General features: G+C 52.2%; 1 protein-coding gene across 1 annotated transcript; it reads right to left on the bottom strand.

Annotated features, from left to right (window-relative positions):
• Nucleotides 1-1,486: 1,486 nt before the first annotated feature.
• LOC311160547 (acyl-CoA dehydrogenase family member 11-like) lies at nt 1,487-19,560 on the bottom strand. The gene is made up of 15 exons (XM_084217422.1): nt 19,183-19,560; nt 16,208-16,440; nt 15,500-15,599; nt 14,353-14,470; nt 13,828-13,961; nt 13,577-13,735; nt 12,781-12,875; nt 12,417-12,516; nt 11,330-11,470; nt 10,926-11,018; nt 10,443-10,550; nt 4,977-5,148; nt 4,214-4,280; nt 3,801-3,940; nt 1,487-3,422 (listed from the first exon to the last, which is right to left on the bottom strand). Exons 1-14 carry the CDS (start codon nt 19,474-19,476, stop codon nt 3,829-3,831), a joined length of 1,926 nt encoding a protein of 641 aa, XP_084073548.1. The 5' UTR covers nt 19,477-19,560; the 3' UTR covers nt 1,487-3,422; nt 3,801-3,828.
• Between the last annotated feature and the right edge of the window lie 3,057 nt (nt 19,561-22,617).

Below are 22,617 nucleotides of genomic sequence, written 5' to 3'. Positions count from 1 at the left end.
GTGTCTTTCCAAGGAACAACAAGCTGTCACTCCTAAACTTAAGACAAAAAATTAGATCTTAGGCTTGGTTTTTCTGGTGCAGGAGTCCCAGGAAGGGGGAAGCACACAACACACACACCTTGCCAGGTTCTGTTGGCACAATCAGCGTGGTTTTCCCAGGATGGAAAAACGGGCCAGTCTCAGTTTCCTCCGTACCATGTTTTTCTTTTTCTCCAAGCATGGTATTTCAGTCTGGTGATGTTATCCAAATATGGGAGCAGCCCGGATCTCCAGGGAATCCCCCCTGCTTTCCATGGGGCTTGGCAGTGGAAGCTCCATTCCCACTTGCACCTGCCTTATCCTGATGCTGGATGGTGGAGCTGTGGCTCTTTGGGAACAAACCAAACTCACTCAGGTTTAAGATCCCTTTGTCCCAGAAGGTGGAGAACTCAACTGATGTTGGTCCTGCACAAGGGTTATTCCCATTTTCCAACACTGCCTGCTCATTCCAGCTGTGCACAGTCCTCAGGTCCCCCACCATCCTTTATTTCTTCTCTTACATATTTGAGGATTTGCCATGAATTCTTAGGGGTCTGAGCAGCTGGGAGGGGTGTGGGGCCAGACATGGGTCATCACAAGACCTTGAGCACAATCCCTCTGTGATTCAATGGTGTTCATTAAATCAAAATAAACCAGGTCGGGGTAGAGCTGCTGATGGAATCTGGAGCGGAAGAGAAGCAGGAATCACATTTGGTGGTGTAAGGAACATGCAAAGTGTTTCAGTTACACCTCACGGTGGGATTTCCTGGAGCTCCTCTCATACTTGAGTTTCTCCTGAGGGCTTTCTCAGGAGCTCGTTGTCCTGCAGATGTTACGGCCCCGGGCACAGCGCTGCCGGGAAGTTTCTGATCCGGGAAATGCCGAGTGTGGGTCTCTGCCCCAGCAGAGGGATCAGAGAAGTTCTGAGCTTCCCCAAGGTGCAGAAGGGCTCCTGCCAGAGGAGGACACGGCTGAAGGTGTCAAAGCTTGTTTCCCTGTGATCAATTCTTGCTAAGGAGCCTCCTTCCCTCTCTCCTTTGTCCCAGCTCCCGGACAGCCCATGAGCCTGTCAGGACACCGACGCTGCAGTCGCGATAGGCGGCTTCAGTGCTGCCCCCGGGCTGTGGAACAACCTCCTGAGTCGGGATCTCAGACAGGGTCAGGAATCACTGGGAACTGGGGGCTCCTCTCATGCCAGGGTCCCCTCCTCCCCCACAGGGCAGAGGGAGGTGGCACTGGAGTCACTGGGCAGGAGGGATTTCACCTGGGAGGGCTCAGCTCTCAGAGCTGGGCACAGGTGAGGCTGGTGGAGGCAGGGGCAGGGTGAAAACCAACGGCTCTGCTGGGGAAGGGAGGGAAGGAGGTGTTTGGGAACTGCTCCACTGCCTGGGAAAGGCTGCAGGAGTGGGAGGAAGCCTGCCCTGGGAGAGGTTCCCAGGTGTTGGGAGGCTGCAAAGCCGACGACCATGGGCAGGAAGCTGAGCATGTTCAGGGCCTATCGAACAGAGAGTCCTGGAATTACCCAGGACGATGTTTGGAGTCAGCACTGAGCAGCCCTGCAGGAGGCCCAGGTGCTCCTCAGGCTGGGAGCTGTTCATCTCTTCCCACAGTGCAGCTGCCACAGCTCCCATTGTTGCACTCTGGGATTTCAGCTCACCGCTCTGGACTTTGGCATTTTATAAACGCTGCTAAAGTTTGACTTTATTATTTAACAAATCTGGGTTTTAAACTGATTTCCCACAGCTCTGTCACAAAATGATTTTCAGACCTTGCAGTGGCAGCAGGTGATGGGTTTGATTGTCCTCTTTTTGGGTGGGATTTATATTAAAATGACATTTGAAGTCTCAATTACTTACTTGAAGCACATGAAATATTTGAAACCATGCCAAGCTCTGAGGACAGAGCTGTTCAGCAGCACTGGAAATGTCAGACCCTCATGTGTGTAACAGCCTGTATTCCACTGTAGCCTCAGAGTGAATATTTAGATCTTAATAAATTTGTCATTTTCCTACATGGTGAGGAATTCAGAGTCCCTTGTTCTCTGAGTTGGTGCATCTGGAGTGCTCCCATGTTTGAGGAAAAATTAATCCTGGTGTTCAGAAATGATAAATAGGCTGGGAAAAGGGGAAGCCTGGATTGGCAGCAGTTGGAGGATCCCTTAGGGAGAGCAGGGGATCCCAGGTGTTGATCAGCTCTGCAAACACTTCCAGCACGTGGCCTTTCCCTCCTGAGTTGCATCCATCTCCTGCTATTGGAGCCACGGGCACATCTGGGGGTGGATGTTCTGCCGCGGCACTCAGACCCTGCCCTGCTCCCTCACTTTCCCATTCCCCTGAGCTCCACAGGGCACAGCAGCTCCTGTGCACTGCCCCTGGGAGATCTCTGACACCAAACTGCAGGGACAGAGTCCTGGTGCCAGGACACAGGGAATGGCTTCCACTGCCAGAGGGCAGGGATGGATGGGAGATTGGGAATGAGGAATTGTTCCCTGGCAGGGTGGGCAGGCCTGGCACAGGGTGCCCAGAGCAGCTGTGGCTGCCCCTGGATCCCTGGCAGTGCCCAAGGCCAGGCTGGACATTGGGGCTGGAGCAGCCTGGGACAGTGGAAGATGTCCCTGCCATGGCAGGGGTGGCACTGGATGAGCTTTGAAGTCCCTTCCACCCCAACCCATTCCATGACTCCATGATTCTGTGATATAGGAGATTTTCCAAACCCTAATGTTCTCCATTCCCTGCAAGGCACAGCCAATAGAAGCCCTTTGCTGCTGGGGCTGGTTCGTGGCATTTGGGTGATTTCAGGGAAGCTCTGCTTGGCTCAGCCTGTGATCCCTGGGCCAGGACCCAGGAGCCCATGGAGCCTCCCTTGCTGTGTCCTGCTGGGATTGCTCCCCTCTGCTCCTCCCCAGAGCCACCCTTTGTGTCCTCCTGGCTCTGCCATCTTTGAAACTCTGGACAACTCCAATCTCAGCACACAGCTCCTTCTCCCTCTTCCCACTCAGTGCCTGGCTGCTGCAGCATTTCCCAGCTATAAATTCCAGCTGTCTTCAGTCTATTAGTGCCTTTCTTCTTCTATTAGCAACTTCTTAATTAAAAACTTGTAGCCAGCAGGGCAATACCATCAGGTCGACTGATGGGCTGAGGGGAAGGAGAAGCCCACAGCCAGTGCTTAGGTGGAGAATTACTGGATTTCAGTCCAAAACTTATGTAGAATTTATGTCAGGATGGATTGCAGCATCATTAGGGCACGTGCATAGGGAATTAATCAACTTTCTTTCTTTCAGAGAGAATAAAAATCCCTTTTTTCTTCAGAAAGTTCCTGAGGAGGCCAATGTTCACAGCCACAGTGGATGGAAAGGGCTGCCCCTGGAGCAAACCCCACCGAGGGGTGGAAGTCTGTGGTCAGCACTGGAAAACAGAAGGGTGAACAGTGCAAAATGGTGGGTTTCTGGATTTAAATCAGCTTCAGAAAACTTTCAGTTTGATGTTGGTTGGTTCTCTTAAAAAAAGAAGTGTGTTGGCACTTGAAGAGCTGCTGCTTCCAGCTCTTGTCCGGGTTTTATCACTGGGGCTTTGCCTAAAGCACTGTGAGAACATTCCAGCTCCTTGGAGTGACTCTCAGGGCTGTGTCTGCACTAGGAAACCTCAAACCGAGGATTTCAGCCCGGGGTAGGTGGGGGTCACTCCTAAAGGATTTGGTCTGGCTGCTTGTGGAACGGGACATTCCACCACACCTGAAATCTGCAGGTACCTGAGGATTTGGGGATTGTTTGGATTGCAACCCACCTCGTGTCCGTGCGGGGGCTGCGGGCGCTCAGAGCCGGCTGCTCCCGAGCACCAGGGCGCTGTCCTGGAGCGCTGCCCCGGCCCCGTAGCTGCCCCTCCGTGACTCCACGGCCACCGGACACAGCTCCTGGTTGCACCACCTGGATGGAGAGAGCGCTGGGCTGTGCCGGTCCTGCCACAGGCACGGGGTTGGTGCCAACCCGAGCCGTGCCCAGGTGCGATCCCGCCCATCAGTGCGGGAATGGAGATCGCCGAGCAGGGAAAAGCCCCGAGGCTGAGAGCAGCCGCTGCTTGTTCCCTGCTCGTGGGTCTGGCCACGGCCAGGGCTTGGATCGCTCCGGAGGCAGAGCAAAGCCTCTGGCACTGCCCATAGAATCATCCAGAACACTCGGGGTGGACGGGGCTGTGCCTACCTCAGGGCAGCGCAGACGTCTGTGGAGGAAGCGTCAGGGCGAGCCGCGTGTTCCACTAGAAGAGCTCCTGCGGGGGAGGAGGAGGTGTCAGCATTCCCAGGCTCCGGCCAGAACAGCCCAGGGCTCAGGAAAAGAGGATGGTGGTTACTTCTCAGCAGTGCTTGAAGGCTGAGCTGCTTCAGCATGAAAGGCGGGGACTGAGCTTCAGAGCTCCACCCTTGACCCAGGTGTGAATCAGGTATCTATGGCCGATTCCCAGCCCTTTCCTGGTCTGAAATCTGTCAGCGCAGGAAAGACCTGGAGCTGCTGGAGAGAGTCCAGAGGAGGCCATGGGGATGCTCGGAGCCAGGCTGGGAGAGCTGGGGGTGCTCACCTGGAGAGGAGAAGGCTCCAGGGAGAGCTCAGAGCTCCTTGCAGGGCCTAAAGGGGCTCCAGGAGAGCTGGAGAGGGACTGGGGACAAGGGCTGGAGGGACAGGACACAGGGAATGGCTTCCACTGCCAGAGGGCAGGGATGAATTGGATATTGGGAATTAGGAATTGTTCCCTGGCAGGGTGGGCAGGCCCTGGCACAGGGTGCCCAGAGCAGCTGGGGCTGCCCCTGGATCCCTGGCAGTGCCCAAGGCCAGGCTGGACATTGGAGCTGGGAGCAGCCTTGGACAGTGGAAGGTGTCCCTGCTCATGGCAGAGGTGGCACTGGATGAGCTTTGAGGTCCCTTCCCACCCAGCCCATTCCATGGTTCTGTGATTGCTGTGTTGCCCTGCCTGTGTAGATCCGTGCCAGGCTGTAGGAGAAGTCCCTGGCTGCCAGCTCCATGGTCAGTGCCTGCTCTGAGCCCGTGGCTGCCATGAACTGCCCGAGGCTCCCGATGGCTTCCCATGCCCGCTGCACGGCTGGGGACAGCTGCTCAATGCCTGAAGCCAGCTCCAGCTTTTTCTGCAGAGAGAACAAGCACAGGAAAAATTCCAGTGTATTTGCCATGTGCCAGGGAAGGGGCTGCTGGGACCCTGGGCACACCCAGCTGCTGACAAGAAGCTCAGATCCAGGTGGCTGCCATTGGCACAGGGGGAGCAGCCAGGGAAGGGGATGTGCCCAAAGGGAAGCTCCCAGCCTTGCCTTGGGGAGGGAGAATTCCCTGTGACCAGAGCCAGCATGTTGCTGTTTCCATCCTGGCTTCCCAGCTGCACGTGGGGACCAGCTCTCATCCCCAATTCTCTCTAACTCTATACCTGTATCAGGTATAATTCTCCCAGGGTTATATAATAACTTGCACAAATATGCTCAAGCTGTGTCCAGGCAGGAAAATTCACATTTAAAGGAGCTTTCCTCTCCAAATTGTGTCAGTGGGAAAGGCCCCAGGATAAGAGGAAATGGCTTCAAGCTCCACTGGGAGAGGTTCAAGTTGGATATTAGAGAAAATTTCCACACTGAAAGGATGGTCAGGCACTGGCACAGCTGCCCAGGGCAGTGCTGGAGTCCCCATCCCTGGAGAGATGCAAAAGCCATGTGGATGTGGCACTTGGGGACATGGGTAAGTGGTGGCCTGGACAGTGCTGGGGAATGGCTGGACTTGATCCCAGAGGGCTTTTCCAGCCTAAAGAATTCTGTGATTCTGATGAAGACTGGGAATTTAAATGTGCCAGCAGCACTGCCTGAACTCTCCCCTGGTTGAGCTGAGCTTCTGTTCTGCCACATCCCAAATCCCTTGTGGAAAGCACCAGGGATACTCTGCTGAGAGAGTCTGGAATTGTTCTTTGGGCACAGCATTCCCACACTGTTCATCTGTGTCTCCTGTGTTATTCCCTGTTAGGAGGGATGGGACACTGCCTGTGTTTGGGGCTAGCCCTGCCTCGTGGGCTGTGGTCCCATCTTCCCTCACTCCAACCCCTCTCTCTGCAGCAGGACTGAGGGATCAGCTTGGAGAGCATCCCCAAAGGCTGGATGTGAGCAGCACAGCGTGGTGGGAGGTGCTGCTCATTAATTAGCTCCATCAATAACCTGCAGACAAGACTGAAGCCTGTGAGCAGCAGCTACACAGAAGGAATTTTTTATGTTTCTCAGGCTTTCAGTGCCGCAGCTCCTCTTACTGGACCAGAAAATCCATCTGGGCTGGGCTGAGCCTACGTTTGCTCTGTGTTCTCTGACCCCAAACTTCCACACTTCCACACTTCCCAGTGCTGTTCCAGGCTCCAGGGGCAGAAACACCCCCAGCATGTGCTGGTCAAATACAAGAGCAACTCCAGTGCCAACATAAACCCATAAACCTCCAAGCCAATGCAATACTAATGAGGTGTTCTGAAGTAGCCCAGAGGTTGTTGCTAATGAGGATCACAGATCCCAGAGGCATCAATTCCCACAGTTTGGGTGGGAGCCAGCATGGCACCAGGGACAAGCACAGGGACAACACGTGCTGTTTGTGGCTGGGACAAGGACATACTGCTACAGCTGGAGGATTTGAACACCTGGAAATATGGATCAGGAATGTAAAAGCATCATTTGTCCTTAAGGGATAAAAAAGACCTTGTATTTTCTTTCCTCACCAATAACTTTTTTTTTTTTCCTGGTGATCCAGTTGCACTTAATCCTTTCCTAACCAAAAGCCCTGGATCTCCTGGAAGGTTTTTCCATGCTCTCTTTACACTTGGGGTGGAGAGGCTGGGAGCTGCTTCAGGACAATGCTCAAGGCAGGAGCAGCTCCTGTTCTCTTCTGGTTGCTCTGCTCCAGCTCTGGGAGGAGGCACACACAGCATCACTGCCCCACCACCCCTTACTGCCTGAAAGGATCAGCAGAGGAGCTTCAGAGCTCCAATAGTTCTGATTCCCTCTGTTTTCATGGAGGAATTTTAAGGTGCTGCTTGTTTGTTTGCTCTCACTGCTCCCAAGCCATGTGGTCAGAGTGGTTTTTACTTACAAGATTAATCATGAGTATCTAAAAATACAGTGACAGGAGGAACATCCCAACCAGGGCTAAAAGCACAATTCTGTGTCAATGCTTGGAGCAAACACATGGCCCCACATCAATAACCTCGATTTGTTTCCTGCCGCCTGAAAATTTGGGTTGTGGTCTGAAAAAGACCTGAAAACACTGTCATATGTCTGAGATTGCAGGGCTGATTTACAGCCTGAGTTACAGCCTGAATTACAGCCCTACACAGAAATTCTTGAGGCAAGAGTTGATTCTGAGCCTTGCACAACACGTGTGGGACTGGTGGTGAGACCCTGTCCTGGGATGTGCCCAGATTTCACCTAAAGTGACTCAAATGCAACAATCAACAAACTGCCCTGAGCTATTTTAGAGGCACTTTTCAGATTGTAATTGAATTTGAAAGTACACCCCAGGCTCTGGCTCAAAATTCCAGCTAATAAAATTTTAGTATGACACGAACTGACTGGCCCTGTGCAGTATCCATCTGAAATTCTCACCACAGCAGAGCTGGAAGTCAGGATGTGTCCTGGACTGATCCCAAACCATGGGCAGTGAGGGGAGGGGGGATTCTGCCCCACTGCCCTGCTCAGGTGAGACTCCACCTGCAGAGCTACCCCAGCCCTGGGGCCCAACACAGGAAGGACCTGGAGCTGCTGGAGAGAGTCCAGAGGAGGCCACGGAGATGCTCCAAGGGCTGGAGCCAGGCTGGGAGAGCTGGGGGTGCTCACCTGGAGAAGAAAAGGCTCCAGGGAGAGCTCAGAGCCCCTTGCAGGGCCTAAAGGGGCTCCAGGAGAGCTGGAGAGGGACTGGGGACAAGGGATGGAGGGACAGGACACAGGGAATGGCTCCCACTGCCAGAGGGCAGGGATGGATGGGATATTGGGAATTAGGAATTGTTCCCTGGGAGGGTGGGCAGGCCCTGGCACAGGGTGCCCAGAGCAGCTGTGGCTGCCCCTGGATCCCTGGCAGTGTCCAAGGCCATGTTGGACAGGGCTTGGAGCACTCTGGGGCTAGTGGAAGGTGGCAGGGGTGGGATGAGAGGTATTTTTAGGTCCTTTCCAACCCAAACCATTCCATTATTCCATCCCTGTCTCTCACACTCGCTCTTCTCCCCAGGATTTCCAGACTCATAACCTCTAGACAAGGTGGTTTGTCACAAACTCACTTGTGTATTAAAAACCCTAAAAATTCATCTTCTCATAGTCACATTGTGCAAGGATGGGGAAGTTGTCTGTATTTTCCTTTTCCTGAGCATAATTACAACCCTTGGTTCCCGCTCCTGATCACAGCCCCAGCAGCACTGGGCATCTCACCATCAGCAGAGACAACTGATAGAGGATAGAAGCAAAACCTGGAGTTACCCTTGAAATGACTTTCAGAGAACCAAGAGCTGTACAGGTACTAATGCTGCTTTCTGCAAAGCCTCTGACAATGGGCACAAGTCCTGCACACTGAGAACCTTGATGGACAAACATAAAATAAATTGTACTCGGTTTGTGTGCATCAATAAAAAGGAAATGGATTGGAGCAGTAAAAACCCCTTTACGATGGGTTAAATTATTTCCTCGGTAGACAGGATTGGGAGGGATGTTTCAAAATGAACCAGACTCACAGACTGAAAGAATTTGGACACCTGGAGCTCAGAAAGATGTGAGTAAAAACCTGATTCTGCTATAGAAACTCAAACACGTTCCTGCAGAACTCTGCAGACAGAAATCCCTCCCAGGCTGCCTTTCCAGCACCTGGCTGCCCGAGGCATAAAGGAAAAGCTTAAACTGGCCAGGTCTGATTCTATCCAGAACTGGAGCATTCACACTGCTGAGCCCGACCCAGCCCCTCTCCCTGCACATGCAGCAGCCTCAGTGTGACAGGGACAGTAAAGGCAGTGGCATTACTGGAATTTGGAGACCTTGAAGCCAGCGCTCCCCCTCCCCCTCCAGCCTCACCCACAGTGTGATTGATGGGAGCACTGAGGAGCTCGTTAATTAATGAATCTCAGTGCTCTCTGCAGGTCCCTGCTCTGCATCACTGCGCTGTGCTCCAGAATGCTCCCTGATTATCCAGCTGTTGAGCAGCTGAGGGGCCCTCCCAGCTGCACCAGGGAGCTGCTCCAGGGTGCAGCACAGCGCCTTTGTGGGGTGTTTGTTTAAATTAGTGTTCAGTGTAAGGCTGTGGAGGCTGCTTCTTTCCAAATTATTTTAGAGCCTGCCCACAGCTCCTTTACTTCCCCATCCATTACACAGTGTCAGCCTAAGCAGCTGTTTGCCAACAGCTGGATTTGCCCCCAGCAGATGTGTTCAGTCCTGCTCCAGAGCAGATCTGGCTTCTTGTTTGGTGTTCAAATTATTTGAGGTATTTCTCCCTTCTCAAAAGTTGTCTGAGAGGATGGCAAGGGGACCCTCACCCCTGGAGGTCAGAGAGGTGCTGTGTACAGAGTACAGCTGAACCGGGGGTGAGATGGGACACAAGTTGACAACTGCAGCCACTGTGAGAACTACTCAGGCTCTGGAAAGCTCTGTCCAGTCCCCAGTGCTGAAGGAAAGCATTGTCCCAGACTCTTCCCTTCTCATGGGGTCTGGGTGGGAAGATGAAGGCTGCACACCACCAAATCCAGCACTCCACATGCCCAGGATTCCCTTGCTGTGCCTGGGCTAACAAGATCTGAATTGCTGTGTCTGGATTAACAATGTCACCTCTGCGACAACACCCTCTGATCCCGCCTCCTGTCTCCCTTTTTGGGATGCACCACACCAGGAGATGCTCCTTCACCTTCATGAAACTGAGCTGCTTTGAACTCCTGTTACCTGAGAAGCTTTAAAAGTAGAGCCAGAGAACAGCAAATCCAAAGAGGCAGAAATGGAATTCCTTTGGCTCTTTCCATCTTTTCAGGGAATAAAAATAGAAAGTCATAATGCAGTAGATAGCCCTAGTGAGGTTCAATATTCAGCAGTCCTGTGGTGATTTTCCAGTTAAGAAACAAAACCACAAAATTATTTTGGATTCAGGAAGGTGAGTCACATTAAAAATACACTTATTTTGGTACCTATCTTGAGGAACTCTGACAGTGCCAAGCTCCCCACTGCTGAGCTGAAAGCACACAAGAATCCCAGGATTAGCACTGCCTGCATCCTGCTTTTGGAAGAGCTATTTAAGGAGCAGAATTGTAAGACACAATTCCAATTGTTGGAATACTTATCTAAAGCTTCAGTTTGGGCCTACTCCCTGCCAGCCTCAGCCAGGAGCACAAACCCCAAAGAAGGCTCTGCCAAGGTGAGGCTGAGCAGGGCTGCAGCTGTGGGCTCACCTGCACTGTGGACAGGAACACAGCCATCACCTGCCCTTGGCTCTTGGCCAGGGATCGCAGCACATCCAGGGACAGGATATTTGTTGTTCCCTCCCATATGGACAGCACCTGTGTGGAAGAGCATCAGGGAGCCTTTGCAGTGACTGCAGCAAAGAAGGGGAGTGTGAGGGAGCTGAGACACAGGGCAGACACAGGGGTACCAGGGATATCTCCAGAGATGTCGTCTCACAACAAGTGGAAGGGAGCAGTGGAGCCCAGCTCCATTGCTGTGCTAGGGAACAACCTCAGCACCAGGAACACATCCTGTCCTTCCCTGGGAGTGACTGGGCTCAGCAGGAAGGCAGTGAGGGAGGAGCTGACACACCTGGATGTGAGCCTGGGAGGGAGCGCTGTGTTCTCCCCTGAGTGTGTCTTTAGCAGGGAACCAGAGTGCTGTGCAGGGGACTTGGTGACACACAGGACCTTCTCCTGCCACCCTCTTACCAGAGCATCCCGGAGTATGACTGGCAAGCCTGTGTCCTCCATGTAACCTTGGCCCCCAAAACTCTCCATTGCCTCAACAGTCACGGCAGAAGCCTGCAAAATGCAGAGAGCTGGCATCATCCACAGTGCCTGAAGGGAAAATCCAACTTCCCACACCACATACAGCTCCTGCTGGGATGGGCTGACCGGGTCCTGCTCATCTCCTGAGGCAGGTTGGTCATGACCTGCAGGAGGAGCAGATGGGTGACACTGAGAGAGGGCCTGAAGGAGCAGCAGCCTCCAGAGTAGGAACTGCTGCAGGTCCTGCAGGTATTCCCTGCTCTCACTGCTGTGTCACTCACTCCTCTTCCCAGCTCTGTGGTTGCCAACATTCCACACTCTGGGCTAACCAAGCTGCCCCATACCTGCTTCCCTGTGTACAGTTTGGCCACTGGGACGAGCAGCCTGAGCAGCAGCTGCTCCTGCTCACTCGCCAGGTTGGTTTCAGCCAGGCCCAGCAGGCGAACGATCTCCATGAGCAGCAGAAACGCCCCTCTCACCTGCACCTGTGAGCAGAGGACAGGCATCACTGGCAGGGGTCTTGGACTCTGCTGACTCCAGGACCCCATGCATGAGATTGCCTCAGGGTAAAATGCCACCCCTGCCTGCTCAGACCCACAGCTTCAGAGACTCTGAGCAGCCAAGGAACAAAGTATGGAATATTAAAGGTTCTCTGCCACTCTTGGACACTGCAATGCAGTAAAGGGGCAATGCATCACGTCAGGCCTACTTGAGTCTTAACAAAGCTCCTGAAAGGTATCCAGGCCCCAAATCCACATATTTTCAAAAGGTAATGGCTGTGAGATAATGGTCAACCTCTGAGCACCTGGAGCTGCAAAGTCTGTGACAGATTTCTTCCTGAGCAGCTTACTTCCCTGCCAAGTTTTGATTTGGGAAGCATCAGGGTACGGAGCTGTGTGTTGTAGGACAAGGTAGGATCTGCCCTTCTGTTCAGAGAGGGAATGCTGGCCACAGGCAATGAGATGCTGGAGCCTGAAATCATGTTTGACAGATGTTGATCACCTTCCTCCACCTTGCAAGAGAATTTTGAAATACTGTTTACAGCCCATCTCCTGGGGCAGGAGCTCCCAGAGAAGTTGGATGAGTCCATACCCGTCTTGGACAAGAGTCAGGTGACTGTGGTGTCTGGCCTGGATTCTGAGGCAAACACCCAACCCCAGAGGTCATGGCTTATCACAGTAAGGGCACTCCTTTCTCTCAGGGAAACTCCCAGATAATTGGTTAGAATAACCTGAAGTCCAGCAGAGGAATTAGGTCTGTTATCAGATCAAATCCCTAGAGTAAAACAATTCCCTTGCTGCATCCACTTTGCTGTAGCAGGAATGGCCTCCTAAATCTGAGTGCAGGCAGGCTGGCTGTGCTCACTAAAAGCACAGGATCTCTGCCCTTTTTCCTTCACAACAGGTCCAGCTTGGGTCCCAAAAGCCTTACCTCCATCCGGGCTATTGTCTGCATGTGCAGGGGATGGTCCTTGAGGAGCTTCCCAAAGGCCACGCGCTTGCAGGCATAGTCCCTGCTCAGACTGATCATCCTGGAGGATGGGAACACACACAGGGAACAGTTACACCAGCAGCTCTCCACTTCTGAGCATTCTCTTCCAGTCCCCTCTACCATAAGAACCCTGCTCAGCTGTACCACACCTGCACAGGTCATCCACCCACAGATCACCCTTCTACCCTCCAGTACTGCTGGCTCCAGGCCTGTCCCACAAAGGGGACACTTGGCTCAATGCCATGCATTGCAGAGTCCCCTTGTCCTGCTCCTTCAGCCCTGGGGGGATCCGTGCTGCCTTCACCTTCTCATGGAAGCCACGGCACCAATGACGTTGTGGATCCGAGTGATGTTCAGCATGCTGGAGATGGTGGCCACTCCCCGGCCCTCTGCAGAGATCTGCAAGGAACAAGGGCTGACATGAGCCTTTCACACCCCTTGGATATGGATGGACATGGGAATGAAAATGGTGTCAACTGCCACAGGGACATGGGCTGTCCACTCTGTCTCTGTCTGCCCTCAGGCACTCAGAGACCTGCTTGCTTTAAAGTACATTTGTCTCATTTTAGCCAAGTCTGTGGTGTGATGTGGCTGCCCCATCCCTGAAGTGTCCCAGACCAGGCTGGATGGGACTTGGAGAACCTGGTCTGGTGGAAGGTGTCCCTGCCCATGGCAAGGGTTGGAATGAGATGAGCTTTAAGGTCCCTTCCAACCCATCCTATCCTGGGATTCTCTTTCTATGACCAGAGAAGTGGCTTTTGGAGACCGTGACAGCATGATCAGTTCTGGTCCCTGCTGCTTGCTCCTACCTGCACACTACACAAACTGTCCCTCTGCTGGCTCAGGAACCAGGATCAGAGAAATGACCAGCCTAAAATAACTTTTCTTTGTTGTTGTTGTCTTCTCTCACATCTTTTCCTGAACCCTTCTCAGCTCTGCCCCGCACAGAGCCCCACCAGTGATTTGTTCTGTGATGTGGACAGCCAAGCCACAGAGGTGGAAGAGAGCAAGTTTTTCAGTTGGGATCTTTGCTGAAAGCCTCAGAAGTGAGTGCCATGCCAGGGTAGCCCAGTCCCCAGGGCAGGGGAATCCTTACACACCAGCTCTGCTCTGGCTCCTTGCAGCCACAGCTCTGCTGTTGCCATCTGCCTCGTGCCCAGCTTGTCCTTCAGCCTTTGCACCTGGATGTTGTTCAGCTTCCCCTCCTCATCCCGAACCCTCAGGAAGAACAGGGACAGGCCTCTGGAGCCCTGGGTACCCTGCAAGGCACAGAGAGGGTTTTATTACAATGCAACAAGGAAGAAAAAGAATGCCCCTTCCCCTGGTTCCCCAGCCAACAGAGCTGGTTTACCTGTCCTTCAGCATCTGCTATCCTGGCCAGGGTTAATGCCATATCAGAATCAGCTGCTGATGTGAACCACTTAAATCCATACAGACGATAGGTGCCATCCGGCTGCTTCCTGGCCACAGTCTCAGTGCCATTTGCTGAAAGAGAGGAGAAAATTTCCTGGTCTTGTGGGAACTTCTGTGTCAATCAATGCTGCTTTTACAGCATAAGCAGCAGCTCCTTTAAGGCACTTCTTGTTATGAAGATGGAGCATGGGTTAGCTGTTAATCTCTTTCATTGACCCTCGATAAGAAATGCAGTGTGTATAATCCAGTTCTTTAGGAGTTACCTCAGCCAAGAGCACAAAGGGCTCTGTGTGCACAAGAGGACAGAGACTGGGTCTTTTGTTGGTTAAAAAGCAGAGCTGTGCAGAGGATTTGGATGATTTCTGCTGAAGTCCTAAACCAGCTCCCTGGCTTGTTAGGTTCCCCACATCTTTTGTGCTTAGTTCTCACTGCCACATCTGTTTTCCCACCCCACAGTACGTACCAACATCGGAGCCACCCCTTCGCTCAGTCATCCACTGGCCAGAGGTCCAGAACTTCTCAGGGTCACGGGATGTCAGACGGTCAAAAGCGTTTTTCAGAGATCCAGGAATACCCAGTGACTGTTTGAGGGGAGAGAAAATAAATTGAGATGATCATGACACAATAGTTGACATTATACAGTTGCCTTAACTGGTGCGTTCAGGGCTCAGCCAGGCCAGTCTGGAAGCCAGGTGGGTGTCCTGCACTGCAGAGGATCTGCAGGTGCTGCCGAGAGCCTGTGAGCCAGCACAGCTCCCACCAGATGCTACAGCACTGTGCAGACAGAAGGTGCAGACCTGTGTTACAACATGGAGTGCTGAGCATCCTTATCCCCTTGGATTTCTGGAGCGAGAGGTCTCAAACAGCCCATGTTTCAAGTTCATGTAAGCTGGATGTCACCAGCACCCAGAGTGCTGCAGGGAAGAGGGAGCTGCCTTTTGCTGCTTTAAGTTTTGGTGAGTTTAAATGCCCAGGGTTGGCTACCTAAGGGATATTTTCCTCTGAATCCTACATAGCCACTGAGGCAATGCAAAGGGGGTCACTAAGATGCAGAGCTAAACGTTCCAATTGGTAAAGTCTCAGTGGTTTGGTGAATTTACATCAGGTATGGATTTGGCCTATTATATCTGAGTGCCACTCCACACAAATATGGGAAAACAAATTGTCTTGTAGTAAAAATATATTCATAGGATCATAGAAATACAGAATGGTTTGGGTTGCAAGGGGTCTTAAATCTCGCCCTGGGCCACCCCCTGCCATGGGCAGAGACACCTTCTACTATCCCAGGTTGCTCCACACCCTGTCCAACCTGGCCTTGGACACTTCCACTTGGGACATCTTTCCAGCTACCTGCAGTGCCACAGGTGCCATGTGCAGCAAAGCCCTTATTGAACACAGTGCTGTCAGTGAATATAAAAGTTGGCGTGGGCACAGAGGCTTTGTACCTCCTGGAGAAAGGCAGTGGGAGACAAAGCTGAGTCACAGAGCAAGGAAGGGCTGTGCCCAGAACCAGATGGATCAGTGCTCCTCCATCCTTGGCTGGTGCTCCTGCCTCTAACCTGCAGTGCCAGGACGTGGGCTGTGCCCTCAGGGACCAGCCAAGCTCATACCTCAATGACTTTGGCTGCCCCATCAGTCATGGCCAGTGGACAGCTGAAACCTCCAGAGGAGCTTGAGAACAAGTACAGTTTGACAGCCTGGTACAGGCGGCTGGGAGAGGGAAAGACAGAGGGAAAACAGATGGGTTACACAGCAGTGCAACAGCATGAGGATAAAATACCTTGACTGGGAAGAGAGGAAAAATTACAGCCAGAACGGGTGAGGATCAGACCACTCATTTCTGAGAGGGCAAAAACTGTTCCAGCCAGGAAGAGGGAAGAGGAGCAGCAGAGTTTCTCAGTCCCAGTGGGACAGTCAGCACCAGGCCAGCTTGTGCAGCTTTTAACAATAAGAAATGTGGGTCTGTCTCCATGGTCTGGAATACAAAACACCTGCAACTGAAATCCCACATCTTCAGCTGCATTACAACTAACACACACAACACTGGAGTGGTGCAGGGAACTGCCAGGCCCCACAATCAGGAAGGTGACATCAAAGAATATTATGATCAAGTGTGGGCCATTAGTTATGGCTTATCATTGGTGAGGTGGAACATTGCAGTGGACAGACAGAGCTGCTGGGGACAGCGGGAGATGTGCTGGTGTCCGTGCAGCATCTGCTGCTGGTTACACAACCAGCTCAGTCCTGCAAAATGCTGAATAAACCTTGCTGAGAATAATCAGGAAGGCACTGAGTCATTCCCAATTTGCCCCAGTTACCTCCAGTTGGAGTATCTTTTCTCATAGGCCTCAGCAATCAGCCCTTCTTCTGCTGAAATCTCCTTCATCCTCCTCCATGCCGAGCAGGTGTGGATGTGATCCACACGCCGCCCCCAGACGTCATACTGCTGGAACCTGGGGGGGTTCAGCTCACATTCCCAGCTCAGAGGCTGGATCTTGGTCAGCAGGCGATTTCCAAACCTCTCCAGGTCCTGATGCACCTCCTCCAGGATCTGTGGAGCAACAAGGAGAGCCCTTCAGCACATCCCAGCCTCAGTCCCAGCTGGAAGGGCAGAGGACTGACCATGCTGCCCTGCAGTGCCAGTGGTCTCCGGCCACCTGGCCCTTCCATGCATTCCATTACACAGCACGACAGCTCCCTCAGCCTCTGCGGGCACTGCTGCGCTCCGCTGTCACTTTTTCTCTTTTTTTTCCCTCAAAATCCCTTTTTCAAGTTACTTTTGGCAGCGTGTCTGGGTTTCACAAAAGACAGAAGCACTTTAGTGTCAAGGCTGAGAATGACACAGATGCACACGAGCAGGGGGGTTGGAGGAGACAGTCTCCAGAGGTCCCTCAGCCACTCCAAGATTTACTGCTGGAGAAGAATGCCAGGGGAAAGGCTGCCAAAACCAGAATGCCTTCATCTGTACAGGAAAACTTCCACTGGGCTCAGCAGCTACCTGCCTGTCAGATTAGAAAAAGAGGGATGGAGCAGCCTTTTCAGCTTCAGCCTGGCACACAACATGTTTAGATTCACATTCCCATCCTGCACCCAGGGATCCTTCCTGAAGGATCCTTCCTGAAGGATTCATGTGCCCTCGTTTCTGCTGGGCTTGGCTGACCTGCATGGAGTAATATGTCCATAGTTAATGGAGGGAAACCAGCACTCACAGAGGAGTGATTGATTCCAATCCACGTAGATCCCTATTTCAGGGTGACAGGAATTACCTTTTGCAAGTTCTCTTCCATGTTTATGAGTAAAGCCAAATGAAGTTACCCAGATTTAAATAATCTGAATGTTAGGTGACAAAAATCAGGCAAAAAGGACCCCTATTTAAATAACCTGAATATTAGATTACTAAAATCAGTCAAGGAGGACCCAACCTCCAGCCCTGTTGAACCTCATTGGCCTAAACACATCCAAGAATTCATACAACAATCCCTTCACCATCATCCATATTTCCTAAAACTCCTCAACTGCTTCACTGGGAGCTCATGCCCTGACCACACACAGCCTGCCAATCCACCAAATCACCCAAAAAAATGTGCTTATTTCCAAGGTGAAGGAACAAAATCAAAACTCCTACACTTGTGACTGCTGAATGTCATACACAGCAGCCTCAGTGCTCCAAAAAAGGACACTGGGATGTGGAGAGGACAAAAATGTGATCATTTGGGTCAGGGCTGAGGCTGCTGGGTGGTCTCATTCACCCTAATCTGTCCTTTGATGTCCCAAGCATGAAAATATGGGAAATGCGCAAATTAATGCACATTAGGAGTGCAAATAGATATCCTTTATATTAAAGGATGTATTTTCAAGGCAGCAAAGCCTGATAGATCCCTCTTCACAACAACACCCAGCAAAAGCAGATGCTTAATTCAGTCTTCTTCTTAAATCACCTTCAAACAGAGAAAGCAAATTTTTGTGCCGTTTCAAGAAAATTTCTGTGTTTGACATGGAATAGCAAAACAGGAGTCAGCCTCCGGCTTCGGTGGGACACCCAAAGCATCAGGGGTTGCTGCTGTCCTGGAGAGGAAGGTGTTCCCATGGAGAGCAGGCTCTCAGTGCTGCAGGCAGCAGCCCGGACTCTCCTTTCCAGCAGTGAGGCAACACTGCCCCACTGGGACTGAGTGAAGAAACGAAAGGAAAACGCTGCTCCCGGTTCTCTGGGAGGTTTTGGAGTGGCTGTCTCAGTTTGGAGAAGGATTGGAAGCAGCCTTGTTGTACTGATCCTTTTATTCTCTGGGAGACCTGAATCATGCTTCCTCTGAAGGTGCAAATTAGGAGCAGGACCCTTATGGTTACCCAAAGGCATCCTCCTTTCCTGTCTTCTCTTCTGCCAAGAAGGCCACGGTCGTGCTTAGGGAGGCCTCATTCCTCTCTTTTGGGATGGCTGTGACCAGCTCCCAACACTGCCACCTCACTCTTCCCACACTGTGTCTGCCAGGCCTCACAGACCTGGAGAGAAAGCAGGGGAAGTGGGAGCCTCACTGAAAGCCAGGTTCCCTCCCCTCTGATCATCTGGTGGCTTTAGAAGTCATGGCATTGCTTCTGCTGGAATAAATTATGGAGAGAGGTCACACTCTGCTCCCTGAAAAGTGGGAAGCACTTGTGGCCCTTGGGGTGATGGCAGAGGCCAGCCAGAGAGGTGAGCCACCTCCTCCTCCTAGGGGTTCCTGTAGGACTGGAGCTCACAGCACAGACATCCAGAGCTTGGGGCCTCAACCCCCATCTGCACCCCTGAAATCCATACAGAGCCTTTCCTGGCTGAAAAAATGAACCCAGAAATGCCACCAGCCTGTGCTGGGAGCAAGCAAGCCCCAAGGGGCCTTTCCACCTTCTTGAGTACTTGGCTGAGAACAGCCCCAGTTCTTAGGAATTTTCCTTAAAAGCCCTCTTTCCCCAGGAAGACAGATGGAAGAACAAAGCAGAATTTTCGAGCATCTTAGTCTGATTCCTCTCTCAGAAATTCCTTTCTCTACACGACCAGACAACAAATGCCCACCCTGACAATCCCAAAATAGCACTGCAACACCCAGCCCAGTCCCAGGAGCCCCCTGAGACACATGCTGTCTGTGTCCTGGCAGTGTTTGTCACCCCTGCCCTCAAACACAACAGGTTTTAAGGAATGCTGATAAATTCCCTCCAGTTAAACGCTCAAAGGCACAAAAAGGCTCAGACAAATGTTCAATCCTGAGTCTGAAGCAGCGACTCAGCAGAGTCGTGGTGGCTACACACAGGAAAGCAAACTGACCTTGGGAGGAAGGTGTGTTTTCAAGTAACTCCGAAGCAAAGTGTCTTCCAAGTACTGGTTCCCAGTCTCAGGCTGCTCTTGGAAGAGAGCCTCTGTGTCTCTCCTTGCGAGGTGCATTTCCAAATCTTCTAAAGCTTGTTTTTCCTTCATGCCAGCCTGTCGCTCCTGCCCCACAGTCGTGTTCATTCCTTTAATACTCAGCATTTGGCAGCTGCCCCAAGGCAGAAAGTGACCTGATTGCCAAGACTTGCAGGTGACACTGGATCTCCACAAGGCCAAGCGACAGGCAAACATGATCCAGCACAGCCCTCCGGGTCACACCTACAGCTTTCACTTGCAGACACCCTTTTTTTGCCTGACAGCAGCACCAGTCCTAGTTTGTTTGTGTGTCGTGAAATTATTCTTGTAAAATCAATGAAGTCTTCTCTCCTCCCTCAGGGAGGAGCTTTCCAGCAGCTGTTGTTAACTGAACTAGGGAAAAGGTCTTGGGAAAGAGATCAGAAAACGGTCTGGAAAAACACAAGTGTGTTTGTTGTCCTATCAGCTGGACAACCCATCATAACCGGACAGACTAGCATTTCCAGAGCTGGGGGAACTCGGAAGGGAGGGGTGTGCTCTCATGAGCATCCCCCTGAATTACTTGGAGTAGGGATGAAAAGGAAAAAATAGGTTTCCTTAGCTGAAGGATAACACAATGCCTGGAGATGATACAAGCGAAATAGAGAACCCATCCTGCTTGCCTAGATTATGACACTGGCTCCAAAACATTCTGCTCTTTGTGACGCCCCTGATGCCTTTGAGTCTTCCTTTCCCTAGAAAAGTATCAGAGTATTCTAAGAACTTGGACTTGAGTAACTTCAAACTGCACCTCCTTTGGGGTTATATGCTGCTAATAAAGCCAGTATTTTACTATAAAGTGATTTTAAACAGGTATAACACCACACTACTGCCCCTGCCATGAGACATGGACAGGGACGGAGATAGGGACAGATACAAGGGCAGAGCAAGGGCAGGGATAGCCGTGCGAACACCGGCAGGTGCAGGGCAGGGTCAAGCCTCCGCCTCAAGGGTGAGGCCGCCCCCGCCGCCTCCCGCCCTCAGCACCGCCCACGCCCGGGGCTCCGGTGGCACCGTGGCCGAAGGAGCCCGCGGAGCCGCGGTGGGCGGTACAGGTAGGGGAGCCGCCCGGCCGGACTGGGGCGGGCCGAGGCCGCGCTCTAGGGGAGCCCTCAGCACCATAGGGGCTCCTTCAGTGTCTGCCACTGTTCTCAGGGAGCTCCTTAAGGCGCGTCAGGGGGCCCGGAGCTCCTGAGGGACCCCTCAATTCCTCAGGAGATCCGCCCGTGCCTCACGGCGCTTCCCAGCGCCTCAGGGGGCCCGGAGCTCCTGAGGGACCCCTCAATTCCTCAGGAGATCCGCCCGTGCCTCACAGCGTTTCCCAGCGCCGCAGGGGGCCCGGAGCTCCTGAGGGATCCCTCAGTGCTTCAGGCGGTCCGCCCGTGCCTCACGGCGCTTCCCAGCGTCTCAGGGGGCCCGGAGTTCCTGAGGGATCCCTCAGTGCCTCAGGAGATCCGCCCGTGCTTCATAGTGCTTCCCAGTGCCTCAGGGGGCCCGGAGCTCCTGAGGGATCCCTCAGTGCTTCAGGAGGTCCGCCCGTGCTTCATAGCGCTTCCCAGTGCCTCAGGGGGCCCGGAGCTCCTGAGGGATCCCTCAGTGCTTCAGGAGGTCCGCCCGTGCTTCATAGCGCTTTCCCAGTGCCTCAGGGGGCCCGGAGCTCCTGAGGGACCCCTCAGTACCTCAGGAGATCCGCCCGTGCCTCACAGCGCTTCCTAGCGCCTCGGGGGAGCTCCGCGCACCTCGGGGACCCCAAGCACCTCAGGGAGCCCCTCTCTGCCTCTGGGGCTTTCCCCGCGCCTCAGGGCTCCCTCAGGGCTCCCTCAGGGCTCCCTCCGCGCCTCGCGGCTCCCGCGCCTCAGCCCCGCCGCCCCTCGGCTCTCCGGGGCTCCTCACGGTGCTGCTGTGTGACCCAGCCCCGTGAGCACCCCGGCCGGGCCTGGGCTTCCGCTCATAAAACCCCCACAGGAACCTCCCCAAAAAAGAGAAAACCCATCTTCGGAGCCATGGCTGCTTTTTAAAGGACTGTGGTGCCCCACCTGTCCAACATCAGGCACAAGGGGCAGAGTGACTGCGGGTGTCAGGGAGCAGCAGGTTCCTGAGGATGCGCTTTGTCTTTTCCCTTTCAGTACTTATTTGCTGATACTCAGTGATAAGGCAGCTGCAGAGTGGGGGAGCGTGTGAGTCCCAGGGCAACTTCTGTCCTTCCAACCCTGGTGAGATACTGATGCCGAAGTCTTGTACCTTGTACCTGAACAGCTGTGCTGTAATGGGTCAGCTTAGTCTGGGTCATGTTTCCTGCTCAGTAAATCAATATAAATGTGGTATGGTTTATAAAACATGTTTTCTTACATCTTTGTCTCACCTAAATCAACTTTATTTAGTTAATAACCTCACGTTGTAATTATAACACCTTTGTCTGCTTTGATTGCATTCCTATTCACAGTGCCTGGGTTAAAAAAAAAACAAAACTACTTTGCTAAAATATTTAACACGTTAAAAATTTTGCAGGTGTGTATTTGTTTAAATATACTTTTATAGCTGTAATCTGTCCTCATTACTAAATGAAGCTCTAAATTTAGCATAAAAGCTGTCACCGTGTTCCGATCAACATGTCTTAATGACTGCCAACAAATGGAAACGAGGCTTCCACAGGAAAGAAAAAAAGGCTCAAAAGGTGCAAATGCAGAACAAGGTTTGATCAGCTGAGTTAATAAAAGGCTGCATTAGGTCAGGAGTTAAATCACCCTGCCGTGTTTGGGCTATTACTTTAATTGTTACTGGGGAAGTCGAGTGGCTGTGGACACGGCAGCATCCCTCCCGGACCTGTTGGTGGTGTTTCCTTTCATTAACATCCCCCATTTACAATGAGATGTGGAGATCTCCCAGCAAGTCATTTTTCAAACCAGTTAACGCAGGCCTTGTTAATTCCAGCTAATGGAAGTTTTTAATCAGGATTGTCAGATGGTGCTAAATCAAGCACCTCACTCAACTGAGAAACATAGAATATCCACTGTTATTGCCTGTACCAATCAGCTCTCCATTCTGGTAAAATGAGTATTTTCCTCTTCAATCCAGGCTTGTCTAACTGAAACAATTGGGACTCTCCTTTTATTTTTTTTTTTTTTTTTTACCTTTCAAGGTGTCCCAGAAGAATCATTCCCTTATTCTGGCCAAGACCGATGTTCGCACATTTCCTGCTTACCCTTGCTAAGATATTAAGTGCTATTGGCAGACCTCCAGTTCTTTCACATTCCCCCTTCACACTTTCTAATGGTTGTAGGAATTAACATTTGTGGTTTGGAATATGAGAAATGAATT

This window comes from Fringilla coelebs (assembly GCF_963513975.1).
Source record: "Fringilla coelebs genome assembly, chromosome: 17".
Classification (NCBI taxonomy): Eukaryota; Metazoa; Chordata; class Aves; order Passeriformes; family Fringillidae; genus Fringilla; species Fringilla coelebs.
Note: the sequence above shows the minus strand (reverse complement) of the source record. Positions and strands in the feature narration are given on the sequence as shown.

Bases quoted from the DNA above. Each gene is read 5' to 3' on its own strand.
- LOC311160547 (XM_084217422.1), bottom strand. From the start codon at position 19,476: ATGTTTGCCTGTCGCTTGGCCTTGTGGAGATCCAGTGTCACCTGCAAG. The intron at 13,962-14,352 runs GTACGTACTGTG...CCTCTCTTTCAG, and splicing joins AAGGGGTGGCTCCGATGTTG to CAAATGGCACTGAGACTGTG. The intron at 4,281-4,976 runs GCAGGGCAACAC...CCTCCCCCGCAG, and splicing joins CCTGGCACGGATCTACACAG to GAGCTCTTCTAGTGGAACAC.